Here is a 19,623-nt window from a genome sequence, read left to right on the forward strand (position 1 = left end):
GCGTTACTCCCGGGAAAGAACCCCATTGGATAGGAGGCTGAGTGGACGCAGGAGGAAAAATCCCGTGCTCCTGTCAAGGAACGAACCGTCCGTAGCCTGTCACTAACTGAGCTAACCCGGCTCCCCGATATATGTGCAATGTTTAACGAAAATTTTTGAGTTTTGTAGTCGGAACTAATTCGTAATACCGCCGGTAGATGGCAGCACGACCTCTTCGGCTAACGAAGAACAGGCATGGCTGGGTACAATGTTTTCTTTGCTTTCGCTAATACAGAAAGATTACCCAAATGTACAATGTTTCGGAGACCGTCTCATACTGAATTTAATACTAGACCCAGTGACAGTTAATACATTTATATATCTGGGATGGAGGCAGAGGTAACTTATGCAAAGTTTATATTTCTCATCCAGACTGCAACGTCTACGAAATTTCTCACGTGACGTTACAATTGTCACACAACTTTGTAAAGGTGTTTTACTACGCACAGATGAACTAAACGCTACCCAATCTATGACGTCATGTTTCAACATGGTGAACTGCGCAATGCATGTGGTAAGGGAATTTTGAGAATGTGGTTCAGTGTGTTACATGCTTGCAATTCCTTTCGTATATGAATGTTGTAAGCTGTTTCTCAGATTTTGTTTACGTACGTTAGAGCAGCTAGGGCCGCACTTAATTTGGTGTATTTAGTTGCCGTGTACGATTAAAGAATAAACTGACAAATTTATAAAAATGATTTTGTGTTTGCAAATGGTTACGAAATGTGGACAGATAACTTCCAGGTCGTCTCGAATGCTGGGTATATTGCATAGAAAGTGTGTTAAATCATCGCCTATATCTTTCCAGAACTTCAGAACCATCAAGACAACCCTTACATCGTATGCAGGTTTGTAGACATTTTCAGTATGTTTGATTATTAATTACATATTGGGGTGATATATTAATTAAGCAGGCCGGTTTACCAGTAAGTGTACTGTGAAAGATTCTGTAGTGCACAGGAAAAAGGTTTGGATTTTGAGATATATGTGGCCCACGTTTGGCATGAAACGTGCATTCCAATATCGAGTAATGTAATAAGTGTGTTTCATGTATTTGCTTTCATGTATATTATGTTTCATGCACTTACCACTGATTTACACAATAGGGTTAGTAGAGAAGATGATTAACCATTGTGTTTTGTGCAGGATTGTAGATGTCATGAAATATTCTACTCAAGTGTATAAAAGTATAGAAAAACTGCATTGAATCCATAAAATCATTAAAGGCTAGTTTGGTTGTTACTTAGAACTTGTTCTGAAAGCTTGGTGTAGCTCTTTTACTTATGTTATTCATTAGTGTTTTTATGGAACAAATAGATACAATGCTAACTTCATCAGGCACATCAAATTACATGTTTCAAATTTTTGTTAAACTTCTTATTTGGTTAGTCTGTTGTGTAGTTAATAACTAACTAACTAACTAGATGGCTTACCGAACCCGAAGGTTCATCACCGAATTAACCAAAGCCCTCCACCGGACCCTGTCCTGGGCCAACAAAATCCAGTTTCCTTCAACTCCTATCTCCCATAGATCCCGCCTGAGATTATCCTCCCATCTACGTCTAGGTCTCCCCAGCGGTCTCTTCCCTTCAGGTTTCCCAACCAGTACCCGGTGCACACCTCTTGTCCCATCCATGCGCGCTACATGTCCCGCCCATCTCACTCTTCTCGACTTAATCACCCTCACAATACTGGGGGAGCAGTACAGATTTTTAAGCTCGTCATTGTGCAGTTTTCTCCACGCCCCATCGTCTTCCCTCTTAGGCCCAAATATCCTCCTCAACACCCGATTCTCAAACACCTGCAATCTGTGTTCCTCCCTCTGAGTGAGAGACCATGTTTCGCACCCATACAAAACAACAGGCAAGATTATTGTTTTGTATACTTTAATTTTCAGGTTCTTAGAAATCAGACGGGAAGACAAAATATTTTGGACTGAGAAGTAGCAAGCATTTCCGGAATTTAGTCTCCTCCTAACTTCCTCACAAGTATCATTTTGATTTGTTATTGTTGTTCCCAAATATTTGAACTTTGTAACCCTTTCAAAGGATTTATTAGCTACCCTAAGATAATTTTGCCCGCCTGTCTTCTGATGACGAGATACTAACATGTACTTAGTTTTTTCTGAATTTACTTCCAGCCCCACTTGTCTACCAGCCTCTAGTAAAACTTCTGCGTTCCTCTTTATTGTATTTATATCGTCCCCCAATAAATTAACATCATCAGCATATGCCAATAGCTGATGTGTCCCGTTCAATTGCAAACCCTCCTGCCTACCTTGGACCTTCCTGATGGCGTATTCTAGCGCAAAGTTAAAGAGCAAGGGAGACAAAGCATCTCCTTGTTTTAGACCGTTCTTGATGAGGAATGTCTCAGATACATATTTACCTACTCGAATTTTGCTGCAGGTTTCATTTAAGCACATTTTTATTAGACCCACTAGCTTCTTTGGTATACCAAATTCAATAAGAATATTATATAGCACTTCTCTCTTCACAGAGTCATAGGCTTTTTTGAAATCTATAAATAACTGATGTACAGTCCCACCGAACTCCCATTTTTTCTCTAGTATCTGACGAATGCAAAAGATCTGATCAATCGTTGATCTGTTTCGTCTGAACCCACACTGATGATCCCCAATAGTTTCATTCGCATATGGGGTTAATCTTGCCAAAAGAATGTTGGATAGAATTTTGTATGAGGTTGATAGCAGCGATATTCCTCGGTAATTACCACACTCAGTCTTGTCCCCCTTCTTATAAATAGGAATAATTATGGATTCCTTCCATTGATGTGGCATCTCTTCCTTATCCCAAATTAACTGAATAAGCTTATGGATCCTCATATGCAACCCTTTGCCACCTGCTTTAATTAATTCGGCCGGAATCTGATCAATTCCTGGAGATTTATAACTTTTCAACTTCCCAATGGCTAGTTCCACTTCATCTAAGCTAGGTTCTGGCACCAACAGTTCAGCTGTATGCATTTTAATCTGTCTAATATCACCAGTATTATGAACATTTAAGAGCTCGCTAAAGAAATTTTTCCACCTATTCACAATTTTTATTGGATCTGCAAGCAAATTGCCACTATCATCCTTTACCAAATTAGTCTGGGGTTGATATCCTTTCTTAAAGTTATTAATGCCTCTGTACAGGTCTCTGATGTTTTTTTCCTTATTATTTGTCTCAAGTTCAGCAATTTTGCCCTTCAGGTATTCCCTTTTCTTAGTCCTAAAGGTTCTACTAGCCTCACGTCTCACGTTACATAGATTATCCGCATTTGTTTTGTTTGGGTTCTGCAACCATTGAAATTTTGTTTGCTTCCTTCGATCTATTAATTTTGAACATTCTTCATCAAACCACGGTTTATTTTGCTTTCTCCTGTAGTATCCTAGTTTCTCTTTTGCTGAAATTTTGATGCAGTTTCTGACATTTTCCCACTCCCTGTTGATGTCCACACTTTCATTATCCTCATTTGTCTCTAAAATTTGAAACCTATTCGAAATTTCAACTTGATATTGTTCCTTTGCCTCTCCCTCACTTAATTTTTTCAAATCAAATCTTTCTGTGTCAAAATTTTGTTTAGTTCGTCTACTTACTGAAAGCCGCTCCCTCACTTTTGCTACCACCAGATAATGATCAGTGTCGCAATCTGCTCCTCTGAATGATCTCACATCAATTACATTTGTCTGCCTTCTCTTATCTACTAAAACATGATCTATTTGATTGTGTGTTCTGCCATCTGGGGAAGTCCAAGTGTATTTATGAACATCACGGTGTGGAAATTTTGTACTTTTTACAATTAAATCTTTTGACGTAGCGAAGGTCACTGCTCTGACGCCATTATCATTACTAAGTGCATGGAGACTCTCGCTGCCTATTGTGGGTTTGAAGACATCCTCCCTCCCAATTTTTGCATTGAAATCTCCTAGCAGAATTTTCATGTGATACTTGCCAAATGTATCAAATACTGATTCCAATTCTTCATAAAAGCTATCCTTGATATCATCGCTTTTGTCTTCAGTTGGGGCATGAACATTAAGGACAATGATGTCGCACCAACGTCCTTCCAAAATTACGTAAGACAACCTGTCACTAACAAATTCTACTCTCTTAACTGCTGCCCTAATTCTGCTATGAACAAAAAAAACCCGTCCCTAGCTGATGATTGTCATTCCCCTTTCCATAGAAAAATGTAAAATTGTCCACTGGGATCGTGCCCTCCCCCTCCCATCGCACTTCCTGCACTGCCACTAAGTCTAACTTATAATTCCCTAATTCCCTACACACTGATTTCAGTGCCCCAGCCCTATAGAGGCTCCTAATGTTCCAGGTACCAAATCTCATGTCCTTTTTCAATTGCCGTGGTCGTGCCAAAGAGTCCGTCCTGATCCGAGGCTTGGTTGATTTTTTCGTAACACATATTTTTTTTAAAAGGTGAAAGGTTGTTAGCCCTACACCCAACCCCCAACCTGGAGGACCAGGGTATCACTCTTAGTCTAGCGCATCTCCTTAGACCTGTCCGGCTTGGGTGTTGTGTAGTTAATTTTTATTGAATATATATATATATATATAACAAAATTATTGGTCTTCCACATGTTGGGCATAATGGCCCATTTAAATCTCATGCCATTGTGTGTGGTGTCTTCAAACATCATCATCCTTTTGTTTGGTGACAGAGAATTTGGAACTTTATAGTGGATCTGTAGTTTCTAGTAATTCTATGACTGGTTGCATATTTCATTCCTTTATTATGTCCAAATTTTCATTACAGTCCAAATGAGTACAGTCAACTGTTCTCCCAGTGATTTTAATTATGTAATAATTCTAACTGCTACTCAGCAGCATACCTTAAATACTCTGGTTGCTGAAGGAATTTGCCCAGCACTAACCCAAAGTTATTTTGGTGTAGAGATTCTTCAATCAAACTAATGTATGTGCAGCAGTTTCTTGAAGTTGCTTTGACAAATGCAGCTTAAACCTTATAATGCAGGACATATCCCATGTAAAGCATATTATTATTGCAGTGATAAATTTTTAAATACTGCTTCTCTTAATGAATGTATTTTCTTTTTTAGAACGCATGTATACAGACAAACATGAATGGGTTTTAATTGATGGGAAAATGGGCACAGTTGGAATCTCTCACTATGCACAGGTTAGTTTATAATTAAGTAATTTGTATGGTTCTAGAGGAACAGAGATTCTTTTTGGCAAATCACGGAACAAGTTGCATGTTTTTCTCTATGATCCTGATATGTTTTTGTGAAACTATAAACGTCACAATGTAGGATACTTTCTAACTTTGATAGTAAAGTAAAGTAAAGCTGTCCCACTATGCGCCATGTAGGCACTTCGGGGGACAGGAGGTATAGCTCCTACTCATTCTTGACCTTGGCACTAGATGGGGTGAGTGGTCAGCATCACACCCCGGCCACACATTACTGCTGGGAAAGGACCCCGGTACCCATTGGATAGGAGGCTTGGTGGGCCCCAGAGCTGATTTGGATGCAGGGGCTAGAGGAAAAATCCTATACTCCCGTCAGTTACTAAATATTGCAGTTGAGTGGTTGGCATTTGTGGTTCATATTTGGGAGGTCCAGGACTGAAATCTCAACCCGAAAGCTGGCTGTCTTGACTGAGGTTCCATTTAAAGAAAATGTTTTATTAAAAGTATCCTAGAACTTCATGGTTAAAAGTAGAATAATTCATAAAGTCTGATAAATATCTAAACTTTTATTTAACCTGTGTATCTAAATTTGTATTCATTTTGTTATTATATGTTGATTTAAATGAAGCTCTGTTCAAAATAAGTGTGCCTACTATGTTGACAATGGGGTGCAAACCTGGGCAACGTCTCTGATGGCAAAGTTGTCTACAAGCTTGGCAACATATGTACCTGCCATTTGACATAAATAAATAAATTATATTGAAAATAGTTTGCCATTTAAGTAAGTTTAGACCCACGCACATAGCACATCACAGTAACAGAATTGGAATCATTATGTTATGTAAGAGATGTCTATAGAATCTGGTACATATGCCTGTTTTACTCACATTACTAGAAGTCTGCTGGGATGTAGTAGTGGGAGAAGGGGATGATTTTACTGCACTCTGCTTATTCCTTTTCGAAACACATCATACTTCAATAGTCTCGAGCAATGTAGTTCATTATGCATATCAATATTGAATGCAGGGGTAGATGCGTGTTCTTTGAAAGTGTATAGCATAATCATTGATGCCCACCCCATTTCCAGCGGACTTTTCATGATATGCAGACAGTACAATAGAATCACCGGTTATTGCTTGTAGTATAAGTGCCGTGTGTTATTCAAAACAGGTAGTGTACTTTTGAGCCTAATTCTGTTTAATTCTTGGAATTTCTTTGGAAATGTTAATCAAATGTATGAGTCTGATAACAGCTGTTCATTCAACAATATTCTTTGCTATAAATTGAAACAATTAACTGTCATTCACTATCATTTCATACTTTCATTGTTATGTAATTAAGTTATTAAAGATGTTACCATCTGATAATTTCAAGCATGTAATGAACATGTCAGTTTAAAAGTGAGAAAGTTTTTCTTTTGTTATTTTAATCTTTAGTTACTCTGTTACTTCTGTCTGTTTAATATGACATTGTTCTTATTTTAGGATGCACTTGGTGATGTTGTATATGCACAACTACCGGACATAGACACTGAGATTCTAAAGAAAGGTATGTGTAGTAGTTTAGTATCATCTTGATTTTCAAGCCAGATATATTATACACAAACATAAGCCAAGTGGAGCAGTTGTGCAGTATGGAAAGAATGACTTACAGAATTGTGCTCCACTGCATTAAATCCATAAAAGTAAAAACTCCTATATGTGTGTTACTTGTGTTTATCATTGGAAATATAGTGTTCAGATGAAGGTTTCTAACTTCTCTAAAACTAAAGTGACTGACAGGAACAAAGGCAGGTGGCATGGAGAGAGGGCGAGATGCAAATTGTGACCTTGCACGCTTCCAACACTTATTTCACGCATGTCAGGAGCATGTTCTTGCGCTTTGGCAACAATGTGGACTGGTGTGCCAGCAGCAGCTTAACACTGAAGTAACTGAATAATTTATGTGTCAGTTACCCAAGCGAGCATACAGCTGTGACTGAAGGTGATTGGTTGACAAGGGCAGGTGACAGTAGTGTGCAAAAGTGTCCAAAACATTGAAGCACTTCCCAGTTTATTGTTATTTCTAAAGAAAAGGGTAATTGCCAGCTGCTCTCACTAGTTATTACTATTTTAAAAATGTAAAAACTAAATAGATGTAGATAGAAGAAGGTTTTTATTTGGCTATCTTTTTCAATGCTACAAATATCACTTCTGAGATAAATTAAACTTTCCTTTCCTTTTTATTTCCCTACTACTACTACTACTACTACTATATTACATTGAAATGAAAACATTATGGGTTAGTAGTCATATAGCGGTGTTTCCCAGACTTGTAACGTGTATACTTCTGGGAACTTGGCCTTATTGGCATACCCCCTATCCCAGTTAGATCAAAATTATTTAACTTGCAACTGGTCAAGCCACAGTAATGTTCGTGACTGTAATCATGAGACTTGTGGGGTGAGGAAGTGAGGTGATGGAGGAAAGATAGCGTCTGCTATGCAGTATAGTAGTACATTTTGGACTTCCTGCATTCATTGCAAGTCTCAAGATTACAATCGCAAACAGTACGATTAAGTTGTATGTTCAAACTAAAGAAAAGGCCGTGGGGTAAGCTAAAAAGCATATAGAAATATAAGAGCATTATCAACTTAAACAGCATTGTTCAACATAATTTATATCAGTTTATCTGACAGCAGATAGAATTCTAGAATAATTTTTAATAATTTAATTTTGCCACATGCCCCTTAAAATCCCTTCACGCGCTACACTTTAGGAAACTGTTGTATAGGATAGTCTGTATTTTTATTTCTTAAAATTTAAAATTCTGATATGTTGCAGATGAATGTGGAGCTCTAGAGAGTGTGAAAGCTGCTAGTGAGCTGTATAGCCCTGTATCAGGCAGAGTTGTAGAGAAGAATATTGCGGTAGAGGAAACACCTGCTCTTATAAACCAGTCATGTTATGAAAAAGGTATGGCAGAATGAAATCTATGTTTATCATATAAAAATCGCTTTTTGCTTTCGTGCTTGTGTGTACTGTATTTAAATTGTAACTTGTAGCTCAGCTTATTTTCTTCATATAAGCCTTCTTTAAGGTCTTGTTGTAGAGAGAAGGAAATAGACTTATGAATGCAGTGACGGAAGAGTAGAAATAAATAGAGGAATAAATTTGAATGAGCTTCTAACACTAGTACATATATATCCAGCAGCTAAGTCGCCATGCTTCGTTATTAAAGACAAGATTGGAGGAAGGTTCAGAGTGAACTTATGATGCTTGCTTTCCTGTCATGCTTCAACTGTAAAGGTTAATTAGCAGAAGTTACAAATTAATAACATAATTACGCAACTTTGTTATCTATTTCTGTGTATAATTTACTTTAGTATGGATTTCCTCTATCTGAAAGTGAACTCACAGCTTAACCATGCTTGTAATATTTACACAAATATTATTTTTCTATATGTTTATGATTTTTCTGTATCAAATTCACATTTGTTGCTGCAGTGGTTTATCAACTGCCTTAGACTAAATGGTAAATACAAACTTTATATAGTCATCGTTTTACGTACCATCTACATAAGAAGATTCAACAAACATGCCCTTAGGGAAGGCACAAGCAGTGTGCATTTTATTTACACACACTGCCTGTCTGGTGTATAGGCGTATGTAACGCATTCTGAATCAAGCAGGAATTAGCTAGATGGAAGGCCAGTTACTGGAGTTTGGTGGCGTATACTTACTACTGTTCGCGTGCCAAGAGAAGTTTGCTCGGAAGTGGGAGAAGATGTTACTAGGCACGCAAACTCTGCCTATTCCTGTTCCAAATGCATTGTACTTCAGTACTCTGCAAATGTTTTGTGAAAGTACGAGGTGCGATCGGAAAGTTTCAAGACTGTGTCAATAGATGGCGAACCGGATGTAGTACGAGCTTCTGCCGCTAGGGGGTGCGGCCTACATTCATAGTGAATCAGTGTGCCAGCCGGCATCATCGAATTAGCATTTGTTTCTTAGTTACGGGCGTTTTGGTAGTGCATTACACCGACCCTCCTGCGATTTCGGAATGGCGTGTGCATCAAATTTTGCCAAAGACTTGCCAAAACGGCTACGGAAACCTATGAAATGCTAAAGCAAGCATTTGGGGAGTCCGCAATGGGTCGTGCACAAACTTTTGTGTGGCATTCACGTTTTAAAAATGGCCGAACCTCTGTCGATGATGACGAGCGTTCTGGACGACCATCTTCGAGCACAACGCCCGAAAATGTTACGAAGATTCGGCAGGCCATTCACGAAGATAGACGTCGTACCATCAACGACTTGTGCGACATTGTTGGGATAGGCTATGGGACCTGTCAGCTGATTCTAAAGGAAGAACTCCAAATGCGATGCATCGCAGCCAAATTTTTGCCAAGGCTCCTGTCTGAGGACCAGAAGCAGAATCGACTTCTCGTTTGTCAGGAGCTCAAAGATCTTGCAAGAACCGACCCCAACTTCCTTTCTAAGCTCCGTGTGACTTCTTCCTCTTCCCAAAGATGAAAATTCAGCTAAAGGGAAGGAGATTTGAGACGATAGAAGAGATTCAGGCAGAATCGCAGATGGTGCTTGACAGGCTGACAAAGAAAGATTTCCAGAGATGCTTCCAGGCTTGGCAGCGGCGCTGGGAGCATTGTGTTCACTCCCAGGGGAACTACTTCGAGGGTGATGGATGAATTTAATACCTGAGATAAGTGTACGGGTTTTTATACGCGCAGTCTGGAAACCTTTCGATCGCACCTCGTATGTAGCATAGCATTCCCAGCAGACTTCTCATGGCGTGCAAACTGTAAGTAGTGGTTATTTTTAAAAATAACTGAAGTTTATTAAAATATAACACAAGATGTAATCTGTTTAAAACTACACATTAACATATTAAGAAACTGAAAAACATCGCATTGTGGGTTATGAGTGTGCCGATTTAAGAATAACAATAAATTACATAATTTTAATCACACTTCCTTTCTTTCAAATGTTTAATTTTTTATGGTTAGATTAATAAGAACTACAGAGTTATAATTATGTAATTTGGTTATCAATTCTGTGTATAATTTCATATTACTACCTGGTATTTTCTGACCATTACCATATTTATAATTTTTAACATATAAAACATAATATTCATATAGAATTTGTAAATATATTTGTGGTAGATACGTCTTCATACAAGGTGGTACACACCTAGCCGAGGCTGTGCCATAGCCCAGACAGTCAGTCAGTTGCAGGTTACTTGCTTGGCTTTGAATCCAGGGCAGCCCATGTGGGATTGGATATGGACACAGTGGCTTTTCTCCAAGTTCTTGAGTTTTTCCCTGTCATTATCACTCCACTGTTTTTTCATATTTTCTCATGTATCATTTGGGGGCTGGAAAAAGGGCCCATTAGTGGCTGCAGCTCCGCAGAGACATAGTTTCCCTTTTGTAAAAATAACAACAAAAATGGTTCATTAGTTACTGTCTTCAGGTGGAAAGTTGAATATACATTTTATGTGGCTGTCATGTTGTTTTACATTCTACAAAATATTACTTTAACAGACATTGCATATTTTTGAAAGATCTACCACAGAAATTGTGAAAGAAGCATTTTAGCTGTAACTTTGATCTTGCATAAATTTGATACATTCTCAAGCATCTCATTACCTTTTCATTCCTGAAATAAATTTCTTTCCCGTTGTTCATTTGTTGATGATAGTAATGCAAGCTGCATATATTATATTATTTTGTTTCCGTTTTCATAAGAATGTTTCCTTTGTTTCCAGGTTGGTTGTTCAAGATTGAACTTAAAAATCCAGATGAACTAAAGGAATTAATGACAGAATCTGAATATGAGAATTTCCTTAAAACTGATGCCCATTAATGAGATCAGATATATTATTTAAACCATTTCAGGGAGTTTATCCAAAAATTGTTTTTATGGGAGGTGTTTCTCTGAAAACATGTTGCACTGAAAGACCATTTAATTTATTCTCTTCTCGCATAATACAAAATAGAATGTTATAGATAAAATTCATTATTATTATTTTTGCAACCTTCTGTTTTATTGTTGGAATAGAAACCAGATTTAAAGTATCTTTTTCATATTGCATGTCTTTTGTACAAATCCATTGATGTGTGATAGCATTTTGAAATTCTGTGAGGAGCTAATATGAATATTCACGTACCTTAAGGTCTTTTGTTCTGCCTCTAACCGTCTTGCAATGGATCTTGTAAAAATGCAAGGTTAGGTTAGGAGCCGGTTTCTGCAGGACTCATATTATTCTGAGTTTAAACTTTCTGGTCATGTGGATCTTGCGTTTATGCAGGAATTATTTTGTGGAAGAGTGGAATGTCTGTCGACAATATGTAGAAGCTTTTACTTATATTAAATATAATTTCTTCCATTAGATGTCACAAATATCTTTATTTTCAAAGTTATGCCAATTTGATGGTATGTTGTTTTAATAAGGTTATTAAGTGGTAGCCATGGCTTCTTTCAGACATAACAGATTACAGATAGTATACCTTATTTGCAGATTTTAAACTGTATAGTGAATGTAAGGATAGTATGTAATCTGTCACTTAAAATTAAATTGAACAAAATGGTGTCCAAATTTATTTATTCAACCAAGGAATTTCTATTAACAGAAATTATGCAGCAACAGGGTTAATTGTATTCTGTGTTTTTTTCTAGGTATATTTTGATATATTTGGACCATTTAATTTCAAATTATTCATCTCCTTGAATGTTAATTATATTAATTTTTTTAGTGTTTACGAAAGGTTTGCGAAACATTGCAGCATATTTTGAGTGCCATAATAGGATAAATATTATTATAAATCTGTGTAGATTGGTTGACACTAGGTCAAATACATAAGAATTTGGGGATAGGGGAAGATAATATTAATATACAAGCAGTTGTGATATTTGACTCTGATGGGCTTACATGACAGAGGTTTCATGTTCCATGTTTTGGGATATGTAAATTGTTGTATTTTCAATTTGTTAATGCATGTTTTCTTATCATTTGTTGATGACACATTATTACTAGAACTGATACACACGATTAATATTAAAGAATGTTGGAGTAATTTTTGTTTTGTAAAAGGAAGTCTATAGTCTGTAGACTATAATTTGGGATTGTATAACGATACAGAATGAATTTATATTCCCTCTAAAATCACTTAGTAGATCTTAAATATTGTACTCGAATATACTCATAATTTCTAAGATTATGTTTTTGTGGGTTTTATAGACAGGTATTTTTATATGTTAATAAATGTTTATTAAAGTTGTTGAATTTAAGAAGTGATGATTGTTCAAAGGGAGGAAAACAGACTTTTGAGGAAGAATGCAATGCTACCTAACTCCATGGAACAGAGTCCTTGAGAAGTTATTAATTGTCTCTTATCTAATTAGAAATTTTTCCACCTTGTTTGGAACCTAAACCTTCATTATCTTATTCACAAGTTTCTCCCACTGGTCCCTATTTTGAGCTATGTACGTCCAATCTGCATTCTCCATCATATTTCCTTAAGATCCATTTTAATATTTTGCTCCCATTTATGCCTGGGTCCAACACTTTTTGACCAGAATTATTCTCATCTGTTTCATGCATGATACATTTCTTGCATCTCCCACACACATTCATTCTCCTGTATGATGCTTCATTGAAATATGTAAGTTATTCCCCAGGAAGAGTTACAGACTAATATTTATTTCTATAGCCGTGGAAATATACATCATTGAAACACAAAATAAAAATGTGGCAAATGTGTGAAACCTATATTTAGCTTTCCATTTGGTAGCAGTAACTAATGAACCACTGGAGTCAGCAATGCAAAACTTTGTTTACAGATAAATTATTAGAATAACTACAGATTTTGAATAAACTTTTATCGACTTTCTCAACTCTTGTAGCAGCGGTTAATCAATTTATTTTAATAACATTGTATAGGATATTGTCAATTTCTATGCACATTTGATAGACACAGTGTTTTGGAAGTTGATTCTACTTCCTGCTCAGGTGACTGGTTGTGGTTATACTGACAGCCATTAGCTTGAAGACAGTTGTAGAGCCATCTTGCAGAATGTTCTGCGTATCAAATGTACCTCAAACTCAAGTTCACAATTGCAAACATGGCAGCTCTGTGAAACTTTTAGATGTTGGACAGATTTAGCGTAGTTATACTTTATACTTGGAGAAATAGACCACTGAATTGTGTAATTCAGGGGTCGTCAACCTTTTCATACCTACCGCCCACTTTTGTATCTTTGTTGATGGTAAAATTTCCTTACTGCCCACCGGTGCCGCACATACTGCCCACCACCATGAAAGAGGTACAGCTCGAAGACTGAGTGATGGCCGGTGGTAAGCCCCGCCCTCGTTATGCTCACTAAACTCGTGCCTTTGGCTACGGAGCTCATTCGTTGCTCCCTCGTCCACGAGTGTACTTCGAGAAGTGTCCGGTGAATTATTATCCATATTCAAAGTTTAGAGATGGAATTCCAAAGTAAATTGCAAAAGCATATTTTAAAAAGTCAAACTTGCGCGAAGTTGTTAGCAATGTATTCGATATATGGAGAAAGAACAAAATTTGTAACAACGGACAGAAACCCCCACCGCCCACCATGAAAGCTTGAATCGCCCACTAGTGGGCGGTAGGGACCAGGTTGATGACCCTTGCTGTAATTTATAATTATTAATTCTGCATTCTTAGTTGCATCCTTTTGGTAGAGGGCCCAGACTTTGAGTAGCAAAATCACTGTATACTGATAATGATCGAAGGTTATTAGTACATACTTCAATCCTTGAAAATGCATCCCACACATCTGAAAATAGTTTCCATAGCACCCACATACAAATTGACCCGATGCTTACGTTTTACAGAGACTAGGTATCTCAAAAGACTGTCGGACATGTTACAACTTATTTTATCATTTATCAAAGATAAAAGCATTTGAAGGAAAGTAAGCATCATAAGTCTTTCCCTGAACTTGTTGATTAAAAATATCTGTTCTGTCTTTTATTAAGTATACTTTAAACTCTTTATAGCAGATTTTAATAATGTAATATCTGAATGCAGTAACTATATCATGCATCATGGCTATCAAAGTTGCATTTCCTTTATCCTTGGGCTCCTGTTTTTGGAAATAAATGGTCGTACAGCAGAACTTTACAAGGAATTTATGAGAAGAGTCTGGAGTGAGCCCATTTCAGATATGAAATAAAAGTAAGTTCATATGTAATGGGAGATTCCTGAAAATTAATTTGAATTCTTGTCATGCCATTTTAGGTATTTTCCTCGAGCGTGACGGAATGTTGAATTAATGCCGCGGACGTCTTTGTGAGATAGTGGTTTGTGGTTTGCCGATGCATATGAAATGTCTGCTTAACAAGATCTGCATCTTTTTCAAACCGGTTACTGAATTTTCGGCCGTAGCTGCCGTTTATGTTTGCTGGAAGGTAAAGCGCTTAACTTTGTATTCTGGAGGTAACCTGGTTTGAATCTTGGCTAGGAGATTGGCCAACCACACAGATTTTGTGTGCCTTTCTATTCATCCCACTAGTTTTTATATTTTCTTTCGTCATCTGGAATAGCATTTTATGCACATTTTGAAACAAAATGTAGTTTTGTTTGTTGTTAACCTTCATGGACGAAATGAATTTTATCCTTACAAACCTGTTCAATTGGTTTAATTTCCTGCTATAATAGAAATAAACATAGCAACAGCGAGAACTTCTAAAGTGGAAGCAACACTTACCATCTGTACAACCCTGAAATTCTGTGAGGTGATAGATATTCAAAAACGTTTTGATACTTTTTTTTAAACTGTAAAGCAACAAAATAGCTGCCTAAGAAATTCAATAATGAACCCCCGTGAATTTTTATATATGTAGGTAGATCATAAACAGAACTAAGAATTCTATATTTCATTCATGTGAACATACAAAATTTTGATATTATGTGTGACAAATTTAACTTTGAACAATTTCTGCTAGTGTTTCATTGTTGAGCTGTTTTCATTTATTTATTAGGAAAAATGGGCTTGTGGTTCCGTCACGCCTGCAAGAGTATGTCCATCCTCTTGTCTGTCTTTACTTATAAATTTCAAGTACGCAGTGGATTTTCGTGAAACTTGGTATCATATCATCGCTAAAAATTCGAAGACGTTTTTATTATGTAATTTAATTGAACTAATTTGGCTCACATGGTGTTTCCATAACGTGGATTATTCCCATGATTATGAATCCTTGAGAATATTTTTGCAAATTGGCCAACAGTGTTATATCATCATGTATGATAGAAGATCGAGAAGGAGATGTAATTTTGTTATACTTCGTAAGTGATCTTTGCAACATCAAAAGGTGGCAGTATAAATAATCATGAATCTTCCTTCCTAGAATAATTAAAAATGAGACAAAAATTAGAATCTTTGATGTAATAATCCCTGTAATGGCTGCAACATTTTGAATGCGTAAAGATAGCATAATTATTAATTCATTAGTTGTGGGTTAGGTTAGGTTAGCTTGGACATTGACAATTTTAACATGGCATCATCATTGATAGGATGTACCGAGGGAGAAAAGTAACTTGTGACGTGGTTTTTGTGATCAGAGGGTGCAAAAACTAGCGGAATTTACAGAAAAGTAACTCAATTTGTAAGAGGAAAATGTATAAATGGGAGAAATTATGAAAGTTTGTTTTGGATGGCTATTGACCGTGATTTGTAGAGGTTACGGAGGTGATCGATTTCCACGTCCTTGATGAACATACAATTGACTTTTATGAGATTGCGTCGGTTGTCGAATTAAGCGGTGAAAGAATTAAGTTACGTTTTGCAATACATTGAAAGGAATGGCGATTACATCGATTGGTAAAGTGTGTCTAATTATTTTGTGATTATTTTGGCAGGACTTAAAACAAAAATTCCTTTTGTCGTTTTACTCGCATTTGTAATGTAAAACTAAAATTTTATTTTATCAACTTTGCCTGTAACTGATATATAATTTGGCGGGTCAGAACACGAAGCTGTCCACTACACCCTTCAGTGTCTATAATTTTTTGTTGTGTTCATTACGTGGAAAATTCGCCTTTTATCATGTGGAAAGCTCTTTATTTGGACTCGGAGAAAAACTTTAAGAAATGTATGCGTAGCGTTTGCCAGACTGTGGTCTTTGCGAATGACGTCAGAGTTCGCCTTGTGGCTTTGGATTCTCCAGGAAACTGGTAATGAAGTTGAGATTTCAGGGTCTTACGGCGACGAATATGAATATTACTTTTTTGGGGATGTTGCACAGTATATTCTGGTAGAAGTTTACAGACGTTTGAGAGGAACTTGCTGATGAACATCTCAGTGATGATGGAGGCAGCAAGCACCTATGAAACGTCGTTAAACTCCTACCATGCTACACAGCGCAACAACTCAAGAGTCATCCATCTTCATACTCCCTGCCGTGAGAACCTGAAAACCCACGAAATATATAATATTTTGAAACCAAAATTTTTAAATATTTTTACAACTATTTGTGTTGCTGTTTCAGTGGGTCACAAATAGAAAATTGAAACGTAATGTCTTCTGATGGGTATTTGGTTACGGATTAGCTTGTTGTGTGAAGGTTGTATAAGCGAATTTTACATTCTCATCAACCATTCATAACCATTAACAAAACGTCACACATAATTTACAGTTAGTGCGTAAGTTGTCAAGGACCGTACCATGTTAACTTAAACGTCGCGTAGACTAGATACCAGCGTTTCGTGGGAACGTACTACCTTCATCTTTAGCCCTGAAGAAGGAGGCAATACGTTCCTCTGAAAAGTTGCCACCAACCTAGAAGCTCACACGACGTTGCAACCCAGGAGACCAACAGCGACATTTTCACCGCCTTCAGAACCCGTGTCTTTTATGTCTGTCTCAGTTTCGAAAGGTGCGCGGTTAGACTATCACTTTTCTCGATCTTTCACTGTGAATGCCAGGACAGAACATTATGACGATTAGTTCATTTCGCGTTATATTCTATTTATATGCAACGAACTTACGGAACTCAGATCGAATTTACCTAACCAACCTGGAATTTAGATGTTCCATTTGAAATCCTTCTTGGGCCTCCGGCTTTGAGCTTTAAATGTAATTCCAATGTCACGGTTCTAGCCTTGATACGAAGTAACAGCCCAAGAATATCCTTAGTCTTATTACCGCAAGGAAAGTGGTGTTACAGAGTCTGCTCTGTTTGTATAAACAAATTGGATAATTTTCATCCACCTTTCGAAGGTAATGCCTAATAATCTTTAGACCCTTTTTAATATTATCATAGATTTCTAGGTATTTTATATCAGATACACACCGAACGTTGCTGTCAAGCACTCCTAAGTATAAAGGAGGTCCCTTCTTCAAATATCGGCCCGGAGACCGGTTTTTCCAACTGTGGTTGTATTTTTCTCAGTCCCTCCAGGCGAATGCTGGGATAGTACCTCAAATTACGTCACTGCTGTTAACATCCACAGCCTTTGCATTTCATTTGCTAATCCGATCATTGGAAGTTAGTCTGAGCTATTGAAAGCGTCGTTAAATAAACAAAAAATGATGTATCAGTTTGGGGTGTTACTTTACAACTGGTTAATAATGTGGTCTTGAATGGTGAATATGTTATGATTTTGACTTGTGAATGGGTAAACACGTTAAAGTTTTTGAAATTTCGCGATAACTGGTGAAAATTGGAGTTTGTACAAGACCGCATTATTTTAACAGCAGTGACTATTTTTTAGGAAGATAAATGTTTTCCCAAGTTCAAGCTTTTCCTTGACTTGTATTGCAAGCAAATAGTTTGGTTTTGAATGAAGCTATTTACTTATAAGTTCTGGCACTTTGACAACTGTGCTGTTTTTTATATAAACTGGACACGCCTGTGATCTGGCACGTGTGTGTCATGTTATTATATAATTCAGTAATACTGTATCAGACGTTTGTTGAGATTCAATTTAGTTTGAGTATTTGGCTATGTCGTATTATCAAACACACGAGGATGAAAAAATTCCACTCAAGACTTTTCAACAACAATACTGGTAGGACCTGAAGTTTTTGGGAAGGGAGGTAATAGTTTGTGATGATATATACCTTTTCTAGCACAACTTAGATGCAGAACACAAATATTCGCTATATAATTTTTTTCTTTGACATTGAAGAAAGCGGAAATATCAGCATCGAAGGCCAAAGCAAGCCATTATCTGTTTTTTTGTTTCCCTAAAACTTGTTTGGTTAAATTAAAGGCCCAACCCAGTATTCTTACTTCAAGTTTTTTTATTGTTTATAGCAGCGCATTCTTCGGACAATGAGGTAATTTCGTCATGACATACCTTTTCACTCAGAACTTCAGGTAAAGAGATTTTTGACTGGGGAACAAATATCAAATTTGGAACATTTCAAAATATTCTCCTCGTTTGATCCCGTGTTACTCTGAGTTCCCTAATCCATAAATTTCCTTAGAAGAATCTAATTTTGAACCAGTTGAAGACATCACTGAGAACAATCTGACGACAGTACTGAAATTACATTCGAAAAAAAATATTTACGTTACTCTTCCCAGGCAGAACTGAAACGTTAGAACGCGTGTTTTATGAATTTGGATTGCGGTTTTCTGTTTGGTTGGGGGATCGTATATTTCCGATTGTCGGGGTGAGGCTACACGTTTCTCCGAAATGTTGCTAACTACCTATAAGATTACACGAAATCATAACCCAGACCACAGTCCACATTTACGATATCTCGAAAGCCTCAAATATCGTGCACATGTTCAATCGGAAGTGATCAGGTTTAGTCTTCCTACTTTAATATCATGCCCTGTAACCCAAATATGCAAATGTTTAAATAATTCACTGTCATATGTTCTTTTAGTATGAATTTTTTAGTTCTAACGGTGTAGTGCTAAAGTAGCATCCTTTCTGCGCAGAATCTGCACCATTAATATCGATCTGGATAGCCCACCGGCTTGGTAATTTGTTGAAAGGAAGCTTATGAATCTTATAATTAAGCCACTTTGTTACACCCATCCTCGACGGGTTTTAGTTTAATGGTTGATTGATTCTTAGGTTATTTAACAACGCTTTTCGAAATCCACTGGTTTTATATTGCAGAATGGTGGGATGACTGAATGATGTATTGAAAATGATATGAAAAGAGATGACCCAAGTCTGTTGGACGAAGTAAGAATAGTAAGTGGTTCACAAAATATATCATGATTGCCAGTCTTCGGGCCGCGATTCTAATCGGGGACCTCACGATTACGCAGCAGAAGTTCTAACCACTCGTCTTCGACGTTGGGTAAGCTACATGTTCATTCTTATCGGTTTTTGGTTGATCTTGTACAGTTCTTTGTATTTTCCCACTAATTTTGTTGAATATCCGGTAGAATCCCTAAGATAAG

The 19,623-nt window shown here is 37.0% G+C and overlaps 1 protein-coding gene and 1 long non-coding RNA gene across 4 annotated transcripts in view; one reads left to right on the forward strand and one right to left on the reverse strand.

Annotated features, from left to right (window-relative positions):
* Nucleotides 1-247: 247 nt before the first annotated feature.
* The window catches only part of ppl (glycine cleavage system H protein, mitochondrial), a 38,890-nt gene continuing 19,514 nt past the window's right edge, over nucleotides 248-19,623 (forward strand). Inside the window, exons 1-5 of one of the 3 annotated variants that reach the window (XR_015534726.1) lie at nucleotides 250-887; nucleotides 5,120-5,199; nucleotides 6,696-6,759; nucleotides 8,034-8,165; nucleotides 19,334-19,520. Coding sequence is in view for 2 of the 3 variants with exons in the window: in XM_087347249.1 (XP_087203375.1) it covers nucleotides 734-887; nucleotides 5,120-5,199; nucleotides 6,696-6,759; nucleotides 8,034-8,165; nucleotides 10,981-11,078 (528 nt within the window). In the remaining variant the exon portion in view is untranslated. Of the gene's footprint in view, nucleotides 888-5,119; nucleotides 5,200-6,695; nucleotides 6,760-8,033; nucleotides 8,166-10,980; nucleotides 12,499-19,333; nucleotides 19,521-19,623 lie in introns of those variants that run through there. The other 2 variants (XM_087347249.1, XM_087347250.1) reach the window with 2 other exon arrangements.
* On the reverse strand, nucleotides 10,033-16,607 carry LOC110828480 (uncharacterized). The gene is made up of 3 exons (XR_015534727.1): nucleotides 13,456-16,607; nucleotides 10,862-11,550; nucleotides 10,033-10,637 (listed from the first exon to the last, which is right to left on the reverse strand). It is a non-coding gene; the product is annotated as an uncharacterized LOC110828480 (long non-coding RNA).

This window comes from Zootermopsis nevadensis, unplaced genomic scaffold (genome assembly GCF_977971745.1).
Source record: "Zootermopsis nevadensis isolate Lab colony 2312 unplaced genomic scaffold, Znev_1.0 Znev_ptg000011l, whole genome shotgun sequence".
NCBI lineage: Eukaryota > Metazoa > Arthropoda > Insecta > Blattodea > Termopsidae > Zootermopsis > Zootermopsis nevadensis.